This window comes from Thunnus thynnus, chromosome 6 (genome assembly GCF_963924715.1).
Source record: "Thunnus thynnus chromosome 6, fThuThy2.1, whole genome shotgun sequence".
Classification (NCBI taxonomy): Eukaryota; Metazoa; Chordata; class Actinopteri; order Scombriformes; family Scombridae; genus Thunnus; species Thunnus thynnus.
This window is the reverse complement of record NC_089522.1, coordinates 16,632,673-16,652,094: the sequence shown is the minus strand read 5'-3', so window position 1 is coordinate 16,652,094 and position 19,422 is coordinate 16,632,673. Positions and strand designations below refer to the sequence as shown.

At 44.3% G+C, this 19,422-nt stretch overlaps 1 protein-coding gene across 4 annotated transcripts in view; it reads right to left on the bottom strand.

Moving 5' to 3' along the window:
- The window catches only part of l1cama (L1 cell adhesion molecule, paralog a), a 45,401-nt gene that overhangs the window by 16,136 nt on the left and 9,843 nt on the right, over positions 1-19,422 (bottom strand). For 3 of the 4 annotated variants that reach the window (XM_067592176.1, XM_067592179.1, XM_067592177.1), the window contains exons 2-8: positions 7,179-7,523; positions 5,997-6,011; positions 4,220-4,322; positions 3,485-3,687; positions 2,340-2,462; positions 1,805-1,975; positions 126-240 (exon numbers count right to left, since the gene is read on the bottom strand). In XM_067592176.1, coding sequence (XP_067448277.1) covers positions 126-240; positions 1,805-1,975; positions 2,340-2,462; positions 3,485-3,687; positions 4,220-4,322; positions 5,997-6,011; positions 7,179-7,308 — 860 coding nt within the window. In that variant the 5' untranslated portion in view covers positions 7,309-7,523. The remainder of the gene's footprint in view (positions 1-125; positions 241-1,804; positions 1,976-2,339; positions 2,463-3,484; positions 3,688-4,219; positions 4,323-5,996; positions 6,012-7,178; positions 7,524-19,422) is intronic. The other variant, XM_067592178.1, reaches the window with a different exon arrangement.

Sequence of the window (19,422 nt, the reverse complement as noted above, 5' to 3'; positions counted from 1 at the left end):
GTAAAGACGTAGGAGAAGGGGAGAAAGATGGATGTGAGGGCAGGTAAGATTGATTAGAAGGAGTGGCTCAAGTTTTCTGATTGATGGGGGCAGAAACACACACATGCGCAAACATCGACACTCACAGGCCTTGGACGATGCACTCAAGCTCCAGAGTCTGGCCCCTGAGGGCGTGGTAAGTGCTGTGGCTTCCAGTAGGTATCATCATGTGGGGCCTCCTGTTCCGCAGTACTGAGTTGGCTGAAAAAAGAGAGGCAGAAACATAAAGAAGGAAAGAAAGATTCATACATATGTATGGGTAATTTTCAGATTGCCGTGCTGCTGACACAGCAGCCACTTGAGAGACTCTGACACACACATACACATACACATATATGCAGGGTGTGGAATCATGTGGAGAGCACTTTACCTTCCTAACAACACATCATGGTACAGATTTTCTACACACACACAGAGGTCTCATGTTAACATGTGTTCATCTCTCTGACCTCTAGTTGGGCCACAGATGCTGGCAGCCACATCTCAGTGTGAGCTGCATCTCATTACCACTGGGCTGAGGAGGTGATGGGACCCCTGCCGACTCTGGGGCCGTCTACTGGATATGGTCATTGCTTTGGTCAACACAACATGGCACTACATGGGGGTGAGTTGACTTTGGTTTAACGACGAGGCCTCAGCGGTTCTCAACAAATACCATTTTGCATATTGTGTGTGCCAATTTCAACTGACAAGTAAAGAGACTGATATTTGCATTGCTTTGTGATCATATGGTATTTCATACGCAATCAAAAACTTTACTGTATCTTTAAGTTTCATACTACTGAGCTGGGGAAAATTAGTATCACATCATCATCATCATCATCTGGATCTGTGGTATCAGCCTGATTATTCATGGTCTGCATTTAAGGTTTGTTACTGTCCAACTGTACAGGCTATGTATCAAAATAAACTTAGCAAAACAAATACATGTATCGAGGACAGGTTTGTGTTTTTTAGTTTAGGTTTTTTGTTTTGTTATTCTTTTCTTTGATAGTATGACAGAATAGTAAAAGAGACGAAACACAGGGAGAATGAGGGGATAATGATATGTGACAAAGGTACCCTGCCAGAATCAAACTGGGAATATCATGTTTATATGATATGCATCTTAAATCAACTGATCAGAACACACTGTAAACTTGTTTATAAAGGATCAGTTCACCCAAATTACCACATATATTCTTTTCATTGAAACCACTTTACCTCCCCGCCCCATAAAAATAGTCTCTTTAAAAAACCTGTTGGAATTGTGTTTGATCAGGTGTTTCTGTAAAGATATGTTGCAGCTGAATTTTTAATATAATTATGCTATAAGCACCACAGTTGAAATTCCATTTGCCTTCCTTTAACTGAGGTAGAGGCAGTAATCTCAGAGGCAGATATCTCAAAACTATTTGCATGTCTTGATACCACTAGAGGTAAGCCAGAAAAAATGTTTTTAGTGTAGTTAAATCTACCCTTTGATATTATTTAAGAACACATTATGTAAGAGAACTGTGGCCCTCTTGTGTGTTGCAATGTGTTTCCTATGAGGCTGCCGTACAGTTTAACTTTTGGAAAGAATTTAGATGCCTGTAATAACAGCAGTAACATTATTGATGGCCAGTTTCACATAGAACTCAGTTTCATGCAACCTCCTCTTTCTCTAAGATCATCACACTCTATTGGTTTAAATTTTGAATTAAGGCTTAAGATGCTTTAGTATCAGTAATATCAGTACGGTCTAAGTGGGTCAGAGTTTTATTTGATCTGGAGTAAAACTCACAGGGGTTGACAGTCAGAGTGGTGGGTTCCTTTGCCAGAATTGTGCGTGTTGCAAGGTACTGAACGTTGCAGGTGTAGTCATCCCTGCTGTCGTCAGTTGTCAAATGGGCAAAGTACAGGTTGCCATCCTTCCCCACCACCACCCGCTCACTTAGCTGGATATGGGTTAGCCCTGTAGAGAGAGGGAGAAAGGAAATGAGAAACAGAGCAAGAGAGACAGAGGAGCTTAAAAACAGAGTGAAATAGTGAGAGGAAGTAGAGAAGAAGATTAGGGGTAAGAACAGACTCTGCTTAGCCTACAAAAGGTGACGAAGACATTTAAAGAAAAATCCAGAGATAGATACATTTATGAAAGAATATTCTAGACACAGAAAAAGAGAAAAAATGATACTGTTTCAGTCATAAATATCAACTAACCCTCTATAATGTGATAAAAGAGGACAAGAAAAGGATGGAAAGACAGTCTAAATGGCAGATTTGTTGAAGAGACGAGAAGGATTGTAATGGAAGAAGAGATGGAAGGATAATGTACTCACTCCAGTCCATCCAGTGAATGATAGGCTCCATAGAGCTCTGTGGTGGGTTACACTTGAGAACAATACTGCTTCCCTCGTCAGACTTCACGTGAATCTTTTTTTCTTTCTGCTGGGACGGGGGAACTAAAGAGAGGTAAGCAAGGATAAATGTACACTCGTAAGTCTGAGTAGATACACACATGTGATGAACATACTGCAAATGTACACAACTACCTGTACACACATTTACTGTGTCACATAACTGTTACCTGAGGCAATCCACGTCACAACTTAAACACACAATGCAGTGTATAACTTTAAGGATTTGAGATGAAGAAGGCGCCAGATTGTCTTTTGTCTTGTAGAAGTAGAATGACGTTATTTTGTGAGTCATACATGTTTGCTCCCCCCCCCCTTCCCTCTCCTCTGCCCATTGTTGATAACCCCACAGGAGCTACTGAAGAGTGCTTCACATGACATCAACTCAAGACCGTTTCTGGGGAAACCGTTGTCAGGGAAACTGTGAAGGAAGGAGGTCGCCCAGGAGAGAGCCAGTCGCACAGGTGGATGGATACGCAGAGGTGCTCTTTACTTTTGCCCAGGGGCCTGCGTGAATTTGTGTGCTTGTGTGAGCGTGTGTGTTCATGAGTATATGCTGATTATCATGTTATTGCATGTAATTATGTTCTGGGTGGCGGTACTCTCAGCTCTCAGTGTGAGCCTCCATCTGCAAACAAATGAGCTCTCTATAAAGCAGGGCAAGGGAAAGGTTTATATGCTGGCTCCGCTCACAGCTTTGTAAATCGCTCTGTTATTGCTGATAAAAAACAACAACATCTCAGCTCGCTTCTAATCTGGACCTTGAGGGCATTTACAGGAGCGCTAACACTGAACCTGACATCTATGAGAGGCATGGAACTCCTCTAATGTGATGTGGTGTGTTTGAAAACATATCAGAAGATGTTTGACTTGTTTGATACTATTTCAAGGGGTGTGATTTCTCTCACAAGGTTAAAGTCAAATGATACAAATCCATAAATACTCACTGAGCATAACTCAATTTGAATAATCTAGTTATTAGCCGTCTTCCAAAATTTGGTCACATCATATTTCAATAACTTATCAGTGGTTGTTTTAGGAGTGATCAGTCACGAGTATCTTCTTACCATCCATGGTGAGTACAGCCTCATTGGAGACAGCTGTCCCCAGCTCGCTGGACGCGTAGCATACATATTTGCCTTGGTACTGCTTCAGGGTGTCCATAGTATTACTGAGTGTGTAGAATGCGAATGAGCCAGACTCTTTAGAAACCTTCAGCTCTACGTCACTGCCTGGGTCAAACTCCTCTCCGTCCTTTGTCCAATGGAAACTGGAGCAAAGAATAATATAATCAGAAACACTGATGGCAGATTGTTCACTCAAATATCAAAGTCACAAAAGCATTTCCATGCCTTTGAAAGCAGTTTCAGCACCTATGAGATGACGTCCTTACATGAAATGCCCCTACATGTCACTGAATTTGAGGACACAGATGAACTGCAGCAAAATTGACACAAGGTGCCCCAGTGGGATTCATAAGCTTGTGCTGTGTAATTGCGATATTCATCTTTTACTTGGCAATCGCAGCAGTTTTCCACTTCAGAGCAGCTAAGACACTCTGAAAAGATTGCTCAGGGCTTAATGACATTTATCCCTTGTTGATATGAAAAGTCTGACTGGGAGAAGCTGTGCTCTCATGTAATACTAATATGTAGATGTCAGCTGAACAAGGAGAGGGAAGGTCACTGTGCTCAGTTGTCTAAAAAGATTGTGGGGAGGCTCCTCCATGACTAATATATGATCGACGTAGACAAGCCGTGGTTTGTGTGTGTGTGTGTGTGTGTGCGTGTGTGCTGACTAACATCGGTGCAGGGTCGCCAAAAGCTTCGCAGTTCATAACAAAGTCTTCAACACTAAAGACGGTGACAGACTCCGGCTGTGTGGTGATCATTGGAGGTGTCTTTACTGCAAGGACCAAAAATAAAAGTTAGTGCCATGACAAAAGCACGCATGCACACATACACACTCATATGGTTTAGATAGGTATAGCGACATGCACACACTCAGAATAGCGCTGCAGTCTTAAGCCTGCTGCGTTCACATGACCTGCTTTCCTTCTGCATGCTGCTGTAATAACTCCTGCTATGACACATATTACCCCAATGCAACACACACATCCCTATGGCCGTTGGTAATGGCTTAGCAAACAGCACAGAATAACAAGAGATACGACTCATTTTCATAGTTTAACAGCTGCCGATAAGCATACTCAGTCAATATCACTTAAAAAGACCCCCCAGAGAAAGAAATGAAATGTAGGCTGAGGAAAAGAGTGAGAGCAAGAGAGCAGGCAGAGAAAATGGGTTGGGATGAGAGGAAATTGATACAGCATAATGTAAGAGGGAGAGTTCATGTAAAAGAGATATATGGCACAGAGCCTGGGAGACAGGGAGAGGGAGGGATAGCGTCTGTGAGCCTTGGGGGAAATGAAGCAAGGATTTTAAAGGGAGAAAGTAATGACCATCAGAGGAGGTTTCTCTTTCTCTGTCACCACTGTCCATAACAGCCGTGAAGCAATGCCTCGATAGCAGACTCATAAAAACCAGCATGCTGGGATGTGGCATGAATACTGTATTGAACCAGCGTGTTTGATTCTTCCGCAGGCTTTATGGCCTATCATGTTGTATTTTTATGTTCTGCTCTTTGCAACTTATAGAGAGAAATTTAAACCTTTTTTTCCCTGCACAGCTTCAGGAGGCATAGGCTGTTTGAAGTGGAACAGAGGTCACAGCTTGATACTTGTTGGTAGAGTCTTTAATTTGACTTTAAGGGAAAGAGACAGAGCCCAGGCCAGAGATGAATATACATTATGTAGGTAAATGGTTAAAGGAGGACACAGAGGATGGAGGAGGGGGGGTGGGGTGGGTCTGTGGGAGATGAGAAGAAGGCGATGGAGATGGAAAGCTGAGTGGACAAGGGAGACGGATAGAAGTGCAGTAAAGAGAGAGCACATGCAGAGAGAACAGAAAAGCAGAGACGGCGGATAAAAAAAACAAACAAGCAGTAGGTTCACAGAGATTCATAGAGAGACAGATAGGGAGAGCAAGGGAATATAATGAAAGAATTCCCACTGATATAGGAAATAAGCCCATTTTCTCAGCTGATCAAATTGAAGTTTGGGCTGCAGGCGCTGCTCCATTATTGGCAGAGGAGGAGGAGGAGGAGGAGAGGAGTCGGTGCTTAGTGCTTTAACTACTCTTTATTTCCCCATGTCTTTGATCTGACAGCCCTGCTGCCTCCTTACAGTCAGCGGCTCCTCACACTTCCTCCTCCCTGTTCCTACAGGGATCTCACCTATTGGGAGCCACTGAGGCTAAACACACACCTACATAGTGAAAAAGAGTGCACAGAAAACACACACATCTTCACAAAGAAACACACACGCACGCACGCACGTCTCCTGGCTGCACAGACGATAAAACACATACACAGAAACAGATGCGTACAGTAAACACAGACACAAACGCAGGCATAACACTGCAAATGTTTGTGCACTGCACGCCAGATTCATTAAAGCGCAGCACAGTGCAAAAGGGTTTTTACTGTCTGCTGGATGGAAAATAACATCTCTGCACTTACAATCACTTTGGCGGTCTGTTAGTCCACAGTGGTGTCCAGAAAAAAGGCAATGAGGGAAAAAATATTTTTAGTTACAGTACAAAAGAAGGAGAAAGAGATCTTGAAATATATAGACAAGCTGAAATCACCTAGATCGATAGATAGATAGATAGATAGATAGATAGATAGATAGATTTCACTGATAACTGAACAACAATTATGATACATGGACGATAAAGCACTGTGATGGAGCGTAGCTTTTAACCCCGGCCTCCTTGACACAGATTCTAACGCATCTCCTTTATTGATCCCGATCACCGCCTCTAATTGAAACGCAGGGGACACCTTGACCTTTTACATCTTTGACCTGCTCCTCCTTCCTCCTCCTCATCATCCTCCCTTCATCCCGCTCGGCCCTCTCACCTCCGTGTCACCCGGCCCCTTTGGGTATTAGATTGGGATATTTACTGCATTTCATCAACATTTACGAGACGTGTGCATGTGTTTGTGTGTGTGTGTGAGTGCATGTGCTTGTTTGTACATACACTGTTGAACTCTGTGTGGGTGGTGAAAGACTGTGAATCATTGCAAGCGGTCTAAGATAAAGAGTGAACAACAAACACAGAAGTGGAAACAATATTCTCTCTCTTTCAATTGGAGGTCTGTGGGCAGGCCAGCAGCAGCAGAGGAGATGAAGATCAATTTCCCTGCAGGGCCACAAGCTCAGCTGTATTTCTAATGCCCACATATTGCATCGAGGAGGAGGAAGAAATGAGAACGAGTGATAAAAAAACCTAGGAGGATTTTTGTTGTATAACTCAGTTGTTGATTAAATCACTCCCCAATCTGATTCTGGTCTACGCCAAGGAAACCAGATCAATAGTGGGACTAATCAATGCAGTATGAGGGGATCAATTACAAAGTAATTAGACACAGCACAGGCACAGATGAGTGCTAGGCAAAGAAACCTCAGACAGTGCAGCCTTTTGAGCATAATAGCGCAATCCAACCCTCAATATTGAGGTTACTGAGAGAGAAACATGTTCATTCTGCTTATTTGCACTAATTAATCATGATGAAAGATCATTATTAGCATGCTTTGATGAATCAACAATGTAATTAACACAACAAATAGATCTTTGAACCTCATGGAAGCATTCAGTTTCCATTGTTATGAATGGTACCGTACGAATCTGTACTCACAAGTGGAGGGTATGTGTATGGCTGCTTGGCTGAGCTGGGCAGCAAGGGAAAGGAGGAGGAGGAGGACGGGAAGGAGGCGGGTGGAGCACCGCCCCCTACTGCCAACCTGCTGTCGCTGCGTGTGAGGCATTGCTCACTGTCCCATCAAAGTCCCACCTGCTCACACACACGTACAGTAAAATGCACACAGAGGGCAACCTCACACACTGAGCGAGTGTGAGGCTATGTTTGTCCTCCAGGAGGCCTCGGCTTTGCCTTGTATGGTCCCTAGTTTCTTTTCTCTTTTTTTCTCTCCGTTCGTTCTCTTCTTTAAGTCAGGTCCACGCCCTCCTGCTGGTCTCCTCTCTGAAAGATAAAAGAGAAGGGAGGGAGGGGGGGCGAGAGGAGCGGAGAGAGGGAGGGGCAGAGAGAGGCCATGTGTCAGAATGGGAGAAAAATTACCCTGCACCATGTGGTCAAACCTATAGACAGACCGAGACATGGAGTTAACACACCAATCAGGAGTTAACAGGACACAACCCAACAAAAACCCAGAGACAATGCCTATCACTGGACCTGTTCCCCAACAAAAAAATCTATTTAATTTGGTTAATTATATGACCAGTGGCCCATATGGACGGTCCAGTCAGCAGGACAGATGGACAGAATACCACAACAAGAAGCTGAGCAGAGCCTCCGAGCATCCAGATGGGCTGTGGACAGACAAAACACAGATAATACACAGACAAACCAATAGTGGACAATTAGGTTGACTGGTCGGGTCTGCATTGCGTGGACTGTACAGTTTGGGTGATATTGCTGTGATAAGTGTGCGATAAAGATGCTATCAGTCATGGTGAGTGAGGCAAGCCACCCCTGCTAGGAGTCTATCCGTTCTCCATCTGTACCCTTGGAGCTGGTCCTCGCCACAACATGCAGGCTGTCCTCCCCCGCGGCACCACGTGGCGCAGCCTGCTGATTGTTTACACTGCTCACAATCGCACACAAAGAGCTGTTATAGCACACTATGATTAAGACTTACATGTGAGACAAAAGAAAATGGCGATAATAGAAAGAGGATGCTTATTTAGCAGCCTGATTGAAAGAGTTTTGGCTCTGTGCGCCGCTGCTTGTTGGCAATGCCACAGCGGAGTGATGAATAACCTTGGAGAGTAGGGGAAGGTCAGACAGGAGAGGAGATGGAGATGATGGAGAGGACAGGAGGGCAAGAGGATGGAGAGTGGTGATTATCATTCATTTTCTTTTTTTTCTGATGGGTAATGGCCAACCAGTTAATTACTGAGGCTATTTTCATGTCACTCAGTGGAGAATGTATTGAAGAATATCTTAAAAAGAGAGACAGGAATATGGGATTTATCTACATCAACAGAGCCAAATTAGATGAAATTAAAGACCAAACAAGAGCTAAGCCCTTAATAAGGCAGTTTAAACTAACAGCATTAGGATTAAATGAGCCATTACACTCACTTGCTTGCCTTGTCAAGAGAAGGGCACAACAAGCACATAGAGAGGGAGAAGAAGGAGGGGTGAAGTGGGTGGAGGACTTAAGGGGAAGATAAAAAGTACAAAAGTGGGTTTAAGGAGAATAGCAGAGGAAGAAGGAGAGGTGTAGGTAAGGAAGCAGAGAGGCAGAGTGAAGGAGGGAGGGTGAGAGGTGGTGAGAGGAGAGATGTGGAAGGAGGGGAGGAGGAGGAGGCATGACAAAGGGTGACAGCTGTGACACTAATCCTATACATCCACTTGCACACATACACACACAAGAGCAAGCTCCTCCAATCAGAGTGTGCAATCGTTTGCTCACTTTCTTGCTGTTCGGCTTCTTCGAGGCCGCTTTAGTTGTTGCTCTCTGGAGACAGGGCGCCAATTACAGTGATCCAGTCTTAAACAGGCCTCTGAATGAAGGGGGGGGGGGACTAGTCAGGGTATTAGCACTGGTGTTAATGTGATCTAAGGTGGGAGCTTGCCTATCAGTGCCCCCTCCAAAGGGATGGTGGGAGAGCCGAGTGGAGTGAAGCAGCACGCTGATTAACGATGTGGCGCGCCATAGCTTGTCATGTCGCCAATCACAATCCACCGAGGGAGTGTGCTGCATGTGCACAAGCCGGCACACACACACACTCGTGGGGAGCAATAGACACACAAAGAAGGCTGTAATGCATGGATAGACAGACAGAAAGGAACGCGGACAGACAGACACACACCTCGAGTGGCCTGACAGAAGAGATCAGACAGATAAAAGGGCATGGTCCAGTGGGTTCCAGTCAGGAGGCAGACCTTGCCAAAGAATATTCCAGTCATGTTGAATAGGAGCAGTAAAGGGGAACACTATAATAGGTTGGGAGGGGTGTGTGAGTGAGAGAGAGGCTGAGACAGACAGACAGACAGACAGACAGAAAGAAAGAGAGAGAGAGGTGGCATGTTTGCCATGTAAATGAGGCTAAACCAGCCACCCAAACATGCTGATAACACAAACTGATGTGGCCTGCATGAGACACACTGACACACACACGCACACATATACACACTTCTGTGTGAATGTGTGCACGGCATGGAGCCCAGTGGCCGCTCCATTATCACAGGGGTGAGAGGCACTGACATCTTAGCAGATGCCTGATTTCACTTCTTCAGGGTGTCCGCTGTGCAGCTGTCAACGATCCAATCCCAGCCCTTTTACCTGCTTCATTGGACAGGGTCAAAGGTCAGGCCTGGGATGGCTGCTTGCAGCTGGGCTGAGATGACCCGCCACCGTGTTTCTGAGTGCTTTTAAAAACTATTATCACCGCCGAGATGTCAACGGGCGCCATCAGAAGTCGTTCAATCACGGGGAGATTGTAGAGTGAGGGGCGCTGCGTTGAGATTTGAGGGCGTGGTGGTTTCTTTTTTTTTTCCACAAGAAAGCCTGACTGCAGAAAATTAGCCGCCAACAGGCCATGTATCAAACTAGCCAAATCGACCAAATCAATTTTGCAACTCGTTCAATTATTCATGAATTCCTGCTTTGAGGCGTTTTGCTTACAGAAACCCAAATAAGCCAAACATTTTATATTGTGCTGTCATCAGTAGCGTTTAATTGCTGGAGTACCATTGTTGTGTCTAGCCCCTTGTCATCCATTAGATAGAAAATTGTACCCTTTCTTTCCCTGCAAAATGTAGTAATTAGCATTAAGTAGACATGATGGGCGTTGCCAAGGACTTTCCAGTGCTGAATAGGCACTGAGGAGGAGGGGGGTGGTAAACACATGAGATCAAGCCACAAGAGTCAAAACATGTTCTGAGTTTCACACATCTTCTGATCCCTATCGTGCCAACCACAGGATATACATGAGAGACTTTCTCTGTTTGCTTCATATCCTCACATATCCGTGTGAGAAGCCGCTGTGTTGATGAGTGTAGTCTGGTATATTTTCCCTCAACACAGTGAGTCATGCGAATATCAACTCTGAGAGCTTCTCTGTTCTTTGATCACATGCGTGCCGCTCTACCGGCTTCTACAGAGTGTGAGCGTTAGTGTTCAAACATGTGTGCAGGTCTTGTGTCCTGTCATGCCTCGCTTTTAAATATTAATTACCTCCAGCTGTGAAGATGTGTTGGGGGGAGAGGGATGCGGGGACGGAAGGAGGGAGAAAAATAAATGAATACATGCCCCCCTTTACCCCCTCCTCTCCCCCCGGGGTTCGTCTGTCTGGAGAAACATCAGGCTGAAAAGAGACAGACGGAGGGACAGAGGAAAGACGGCGTGATTTAGACATAAACAAAGAGAGTGCACACTAAGACAAATGGACTGATAGAGTTGGGCATTACAGGAGCAGGGCAGTGAGAGATTATAAGGGTCAATGGATAGTAAAAGTGATTGGGGGGGGTGGGAGGGGTCTAAGGAACAAGGTGATGCTGATGGGGGGTAGATGATCAGGCCCCCTAAAGAGTGAATTATTCATAGAAATCTCCTTCCTGCCGGCACAATTTGCCCTAAATTCACCCAAATTCATAATTCATTTGCACCCCTCACCATACATTCGGTTTGGGCCAAGACTGATGCTGTCCATCCATACCTGGTGTCTTTGCTGTGTCTCTCCTTCACTCCCTCCCCTCTTCCTCTCTCTGGCAGGGTCATACTTAATGCATGAGCCTGTTGCAGTGAGACAAGTCTCAGACCCACTTTGTCGCTACAGCAGAAAAATACCACAAATCATGTGAAATAATACCTGTTTCTGCGATTCACTCCATAACGCAGAAGTGTCTTGCATCATTTGCCACAACGAAGATTGCATTTCTTACGAGCCTTTTTTTTCACATTTTCTCAAAGTGTTTCTACTCACGAGCCGAGCCTTAATAATAGGAACTGTCCAAAAACAATGAGTGCCCATTTTCCTGTCACCTTTTTATCAGTCTCCTCCTACTACTCTCCCAGTCCCCTTGGTAGCTGACACTAAAAGCTTTTTTCCATTTCCCTCCGATCACTTTTCTCGATACATTTTAGTCCCTCCTCCTTGCCTCTCCCTCTCTTCTTTCTATATTCGACACTTTTTCTGTCATTTTAATAAACTGCTGCGTTAGCACTCTGGCTCAGACAGTAAGCAACACGACTGATTAATTCAGTATTTGCAACTTTAATGGATAACGGGCTTTACGGCAGAGTGGGAAACCAATATCTCTCCCATGTTGGTACTCTTTGTTTAAAAGGCCAAGTAACTTGTGCTTCAAGACCAATGATCCATGGTCAACACCAAATGGAAATTTACCAGCAGAAAAAAACTGCAGAGCTTTGGCTTATCTGGAATCAGGATACACAGACAGCACATTTATCAATACCACTATTAGCATAAGCTTGGCTGTTAGATACTTTGCTGCTCCCACCGGTGTCAAATGCGGCGATAGAATGCACACCATATTTCCCTCATTTTCCAACGCCTGCACTCTCGTTCTGTCAAGGGTTAAGGGTTAATATTGGAGTGACACAAAGCTGGAGAAAATAAAGGTTGTCAGAGAAGCCCCCACTCTCTCTCTCTCTCTCTCTCTCTCTATCCTGGTTGCCATGACAACAGGGTCTCCACACAGCATCCCCCCTTGTACATACAAATTCAGTTATTCACACACATGGACACTAACGGGTTTGCGGTATCACTTATATATGCGCACACACGTACACACGCTCACTCATTTGCTGGCCCACACTGACAGGCCGTCCCTCAAACACACACACACACACACACACACACATTCATGTGTAAGCACACATACTGGATGTCTTCACATTCATATGTCCACATACTTAAATCAACATGTGCGACATGCATAATCTGATTTTGCCGCGTTCATGTGACACCTACAACATCATAATTAATGTTGTTCCAGGACCGTCATTGCAACTGACCAATCACGTTGTTGTGATGTCAAAGCTTTGTGACTCAGGGGAAAATGCTGCAATCCATTGTACTCAGAACTCTGAAAAAAACAACCTCCGACACAGAAAAGTGCAATGGAACGGCCATTCAAGTCGGAATTCGCCAACAGAAACACACCTGACGTCAAAACAATATGGCGGCACACAGGGTGAAGAGTAAGCAGAATTACCTTCTCATCAATTTTTACTTTATGTAGTGTTTGTGTTATGAAACGTGCCATAACAACTTTGTAGTTCCTGTTTCCATTCAGTTGACTGATCTGTGCTTGATAGAAGTCCTTGCAAGCATGTGGTACTAGCCTACTCCTCCTGTCTCTTTTAAAGTGTGCTAATCTGTTAAATCAGTGTTTCTCTTCACTAATAGTGCCGTGGTAATTGATACAGATCCTGAGTAGATGCTTGTGAAATCCAGAGACTTGCCATACAAACACTAGTTTGCTGCAGGCATCCATGTTTTCCCAAGAAGATGCACTGGGACGCATTTAGACATTAATTATGATGTCATAGTAGGAACAACACCAACACAGCGATGTCAGATCGTGGCACACACGGCATACAAGAAACACCCAGACTTGGCAGAATGTGTTTAAGTTACTAAAATTCATTCAGACTTATCCAACTAAAAGTTATGATAAAAAAAACAGAAGTACATGATTCCCAAAGCCCTTCCCAGTTCTCTACTCTCGCTCTCTCTCTCTCTTTCCTTTGTACACCAATAAACACGCGCGCAGTCATCCCTCCCATCGCCAAGACTACAAAAGGAGCTACCTCTGGCGTGATTTATTTATTGATGTTTTTTCCCCTTAAGACACAATGGGAATGGTAGAATAAAAGAAGTGGTGAATAATTCAAGGAGAGGGGAGTGGACTCATTAAGACATCCGTGAGGGTTGGAGAAAGAGAGGAGAGGTGGATGGAGGGAGGGAAGGACGGAGGAAGGAAAAATGACAAAGAGAAAGAAGGGCAACACCGGCGGGAGATCAAAGGGGGGGCTCGACAACAAAGTCAGCAACAAAAAGTCTAAAAAATTAATAGAAAGTGCAAACAAAGAGAGAGAGAGGATGGAAATAACAAATAGAAAGGCGTGAAATATGATTTTTAAAAAGATGGGTAAAAAAAAAAGTGAAGTGTGAAGTGAAAAGAGAGAGATATGGTTATGGGATCACTGACCAGTAAAAGCTCTGTAACGATCAAAAACAGGGGTGTTACCCTAATGTAATAGTGTATCAGATTCCCTGTGTGTGTGTGTGTGTGTGTTTGTGTGCATGTGAGTCCATGTGTTACTGTGTGTATCAGTAAAGATCAGACCGTGTGTCAGCAGGTCAGCTAATCTCTCTTGTCAGCTAATGGAGCCAGTCCGGCAGACGGAGTGCAGCTCTCTCTGCTTTTAGCACGTTAGCCGCTGCTCACTTAAGCCCATAACTGATAAGGTAATTTGCTTATGACTTCAGTCAGTTGGGCACACGAAATGAAGATGTATGGCATAAATGAAAAGAAAAAAAAACAAAAAGGATGGAGCATAATGGCAGTTTTGTGTGTTTATATTTGTAAAATTCTAGATTTTTCGTTTGGGGAAGTTAAATAGGTCCAACATGCAGGCAGTGCTGTAATATTGAATCTCTATTTCAATTTCCTTCCAATTCACCTGTAATCTAAATGCAGTAAATATGGCAAGAGAGCACACTATCCTGGCTCATTGGCAAAATAAATAACAATGGAAAAAATCTAATATTTTCTGTACACTAAATGAGAAACGTATCTGTATGTACACACTGTATGCACACACACACACTAACACAAAGCTAAACTCTCTTTGCACTGCTGCGCTCCTGCCTGTGAGCGTCATTTGCTTCATTAGCAGCAGCATCAGTCAGATTCTGCGGCTACAGCACAAAGCGCGCTAATTACGGACACACCCTTAGTGTCATGCAGAAGATATAGGATGTGATGCATAGAAACACCCCTATGCACACTATGCATCCTTGCAGGAGCATTGTTATGCGCTCTGTGTACAGTAGGAACATGCGATGACGAACACATGCAGCTTATGAAGGTACTTTTGTGCGGCAGAATGGTTTTGTGTCCATACAGCACAGAGTTAATGGCGTTTGGCCGAATAAAGCAGGGCAATCATGACATCATGAAATTACGTGGAAGAGCTATTAGGAGTGACCTTCTCTCTTTCCCCTCCCTGCTTCCTCTCTGTCTCCTGCTTCATCTTACAGCCCCTGCTTTCTCTCTCTCTCTCTTTATCTCTCTCAGTCAGCCTCTCCCATTTTCTCCTGTTCATCTGGAGCCAACAGCCTCACTTGTGAGGTTTTTTTTTTTCTTATTTTGACATGTATTTTGACCTTCACTTACACTTTCAGTTTGTTTGGTTTTTTTACCTTTATGACGACAGACACTGGGAAGTGAAGCTCAGTGAAAGTGAATGTTTTCATGCAGCCATTCATCTCTCAGTAAGACAGAATAGAGAGATCAGATGGGTGAAAAGGAAATTTTTATGTGTGTGTGTGTGTGCGTGTGTGTGTGCCTGTGTGCTAGCACAGCCCTTGGGGGTCAAAATGGAGCCAGCCTGGCCAGCAGAAAAAAGCTGACATCAGTATAGTGTGTGTCAGAGTTAGCCCTGAAACCAGATGCAGCTGCTTAACACTGTTGGAGATAACAAATCAGTTACAACAACACAAACACTATGCAACAACACAACAAGGAAATCAGCCACTGAAGAAGATGCTTGACTTGCTTGATTACATGACTTTATGGTGTTTTTTTCATACAGGTAGCCATGCAGTTTAAAGCAGAAAAAGCATTGAAGAGAAAGTTTCTCATGAACCTCAGGTTTGGATGTATATATATACTGTGTTTGTGTCTGGGTTGCATCAAGTATGCAGGTGGCGGCAGGTCTGTGTTGGCTGCTGCAGGTAGTAATGTCTGAGGAAGGGTTGTGCAGTCTGTCATTCAGCAGACAGAGAGGAGGAGGAGGGAGTGGTCCCTCGGGTCAGGTGATAAGTGGCCCATATAGCACTGGAGGACACAGCTGCCGGCAGCTCGTGTGACACGCAAGGACACGTGGCCACCTCCTCAGGGAGAGCTGGCACGCCACACCCTGAGGAGAGGGGCGGAGTGTGTATACGTGACCTACGACCTCCATCACAACAGGTTAGATATTATTTGAGATACTTAAGTCACAAAGAAGAATACAGAGATATCACATCTCAAATTTGCCTAATGGGAAACTGTGACATGTCTTTGTTTTTCCAAGAAATGTTCGTGTCTTGTTTTCCAGGTTGTTAAACACTGGTGCTTTTTTTCTTATTATTTTTAAAAAAGGTCATTTTTGCCCCTAAGCTTCCTTACAGACAGCTTATTGCTAAAATTTAGACTTAGAAACATTTGTCAAGGTCTCTTTAGGTTGGATGTAATCCTGTCTTTCCACCACTTCAGGGAAATGAGCTGCAGGCAAGGCAAGGTCACACATAGTGCTTTGCTAACACATTTGCATGGAAGGGCCCCAGAGGCTCAACAACTGTGGGAAAGTGGCTGGATTTTCTTTTTAGCCTAATACTGGGCTTGTGGCAACATGAGGGAGTCACACATGAAATTAAACATAGTACATGAATGAAAACATACAGACACATTTGCACCGATGCACATACAGTACAAACACACACCGACGCTACCGCTGTTGTTTCATTAATCAAAGCAAACAACTGCAAATTTTAAAAAAAAAACAAAAAAACCCCCAAAGCAGCTCTTGGAATAGCGCGAGCTTAACCAATCAGATGTTACAAGTTAACCAACTTGCTGTTTTGGCAAAACAGCTGACAGGACCTGGTGATTCGCATCTTTAAAATGATTAACCGGCTCAGACAACAGCTTCTTGGCAATCCCATTAACTTTGTTAGAAGTTGCAAAAGCAGCACTTCCCCTTAAGTGCTCCTCATGTAATCAAATACAATGTCTTCTGGGGATGAGACAGGAGATGTAATGCCCTTCAACAGCTAGTAAATGCCTAAGAAAGAAAGAGTGAAGAGTTTGTACAGGTTTATGTATCAGTCTAGTCTCCTAAATACAGGTTGAAATTTAAAAAAAAACAATCACAACCTCATAAACTGTGGAACAATGTATCTCATATAACTTCACCTTCCAGCACTCTCAATCTTCTGTCAGGAAACAACTAAACTGACATTTCTTGTTATCTGAGTGCAAACATTCTGACTGAACAATTTTATCGATTTCTTTGTTGTCTAACAGGGAGATCAGTGTTTTTTTCTCAGCTGTGTTTGCTGTATTTTAGACTTTCTGAACTTCTAACGTCAGTAAAATCCACGTGATTCAAGTCAAAGTGAGTTCATTTGTAATATAAAATTCTGCATTTTCATCCTAGTTAATTTCTATTCTCTATGAACAGGCTTTCTCCTACTAGGTCACAGTAGTAAATGGGGTCATATAAATTCATATAAACATACATCCTAGAGATTCTGATGCAAGTAAACGATAAGTTTTACATTTATTTCAGAAGTAACTGCAGTTTGGAGATGTGCTTATAACTGCAGTTTTATTCTGTATGTGTTTTGTTTTTTTGTTGTTGTTTTTTTTTTTTAAAAAACCTATAAACTAACACAGATTATTAATATATAAGTGTGTGCACTGGCTCAGAAAACCACACACCACCGGAGCTGCTGCTTGTCTCTACATCAGCTTGTTTCTGTCTCTCTCATCTCTCTGCGTCATCAACACACACGGAAAACAGCAAAGCTCAGATATGTGAACACTCACACACACAGCTGCTCAAACCTGCACACACACACACACGTGCACATGTGCAACAGACTGAAGGTTGATTAGGGTAATTGTCTGGCAAGACAAGTCAGTTTAAGGGGATTTGCCTACCATTCAAATAGGGCTGAGTGAAGGTAAAATACAGCAGAGCGAGATGGGAAACACAGTTTGCATGGTGATATGGCTACTTGGCTTGATGCATGGCCTCAGCTTATTGTGTGTGTGTGTATGTGTGTGAACAAGTGTTTACTTAATAGTTGACAGGTCAGTATTGTTATGCATGACTCATTTTGTTTGTTGTAGTATGTGCCTGTGTGTAAATGTGTATGTGCATGTGTATGTTTGTGTGTGTGCGGGTGCAGTGTCTAGGGCTAGGTGTCAATACCCCTGCCTCCCTCCTCACCCTGCTATCACCATGACAACCTCCTGACTCCAGCTCAGCCGCACACAGCAAATATTTCTCTCCCTTCCCCCTCCCACATGTTCATCCTCCTCACCCCATCCCCCCACACACCCTCTCTCCCTCTCTCTCTCTCTCTCTCTCTCTCTCTCTCTCTCTCTTCTTCTCTGGCTCTGTCATCTATCTGCACTTTATACTTTCCACCTTCATCTCCTGTCTCCTGTGTCTCCATACTCTTGCTCTTTCCCCATCTCTGGCTTTCCCCATCTCCCCTGTTATGTCTACATGCTACCCGTACTTGAAAGAGTTCCTCCTCCCTGACTGTCGTCTTTGCCGAAAGTGTCTCTCTTATTTGCGCTCCTCTCTTTCTCTTTAACTTTTGTTCTTTATTCTCTGCTCCCTGCTGATTGCCTCTCACTCCGTATATCAGTATGAAACTCCCTTTTTTCTCCCCCTGAACTCATTTACCCCACCCCTCCTGCCCTTTCTTCTTCTACTTCCCCATAGAAAGTAGCTTATGGAACACTGTCTTCCAGCTGTCCTGCACTACATCTTCATTACAGCCGCCCAGCCTTGATCATACACAATGCAATTACAGGTAGCGTTCTATCAACCTCTACCTCCAACTCTTATCAAGCCTGGGAGAGACGGTCCTGTCTGAGGGGAAATTTACAGGCTGGCACAGCATCAATACAATCCCTCGACCCTAAGTGGCTGACTAACTCCCATCGCATCTGTTATCATTATCATCAGTAAACCATTTCTGCTCTGTAACTAAATCCAATCATTACCAATGGAGTCCGCAGCGGAGATCTATTTGAGGCGGAGCGGCTTGTGCTCTCCAACAGAGGGCCAGGCTCCATCAAAGGCTGCAGTGTTATCTGAGGCACGCAGCCCCGTCTCTGCTGCAGACCCCTGTCTCTGCAAATCCCCCTCCCCACGTCTCTACATAGCTCCGGCCCCTCTACGCACCAGTGTGTAGTGGTGCAAAGAGATCAAGGACGTGACATTTTCCGGAACGCATAACAATTTTCAGCAAGGCGCAATATGAAAGAGAGTAAACAGACAACCTGTTCCGTCTCGCCTGTGTTTGCATCAGTCTGCTGGTGTGTATTTGTGTGCGTCATCTCCCGTCAGACAGTGAAAGGGAGTGACAAGTATGTCTGGCTTAATATTATCTTTTCCAGGAGGCAGACAGAGTGAATATAAGTGAGGATGCTGTTTCATCTCTTTTCTATTTATATTGTTGTGCAGAGTTTCACTATTTCCACTACTTCCTCGTTCCTTTCCTCCTGCATCATCTTTTCTCCCCCAAACCCCTCCTTTTCCTTCTGGGGTATTGCCTCCCGTACACCGAAGGCCCAGCTGTGGCCACAGTTCCACCGCAGTCTCTCATCTCTCTTTCCCTCCCGTTTTGCTTCAGTTATGAGAGATGACAGAAACGGTTCGGCCCCAATTCCAGCGAGAGAGAGGGATGTGGGGGGGGGGGACAGATAGAAACACATAGAGAGGCCACAGGGATACAGGGGAAGCTGTGGTGACCTTTCCCTGCGGCTAAAGAACCAGTTGATGAGCTTTTCATAGAGAGTTAGGCCAACAAGGTCTGACAATCCACGTCTATACTGTACACACACACAAAACAAAGACGCCTGTGGCCAGCTG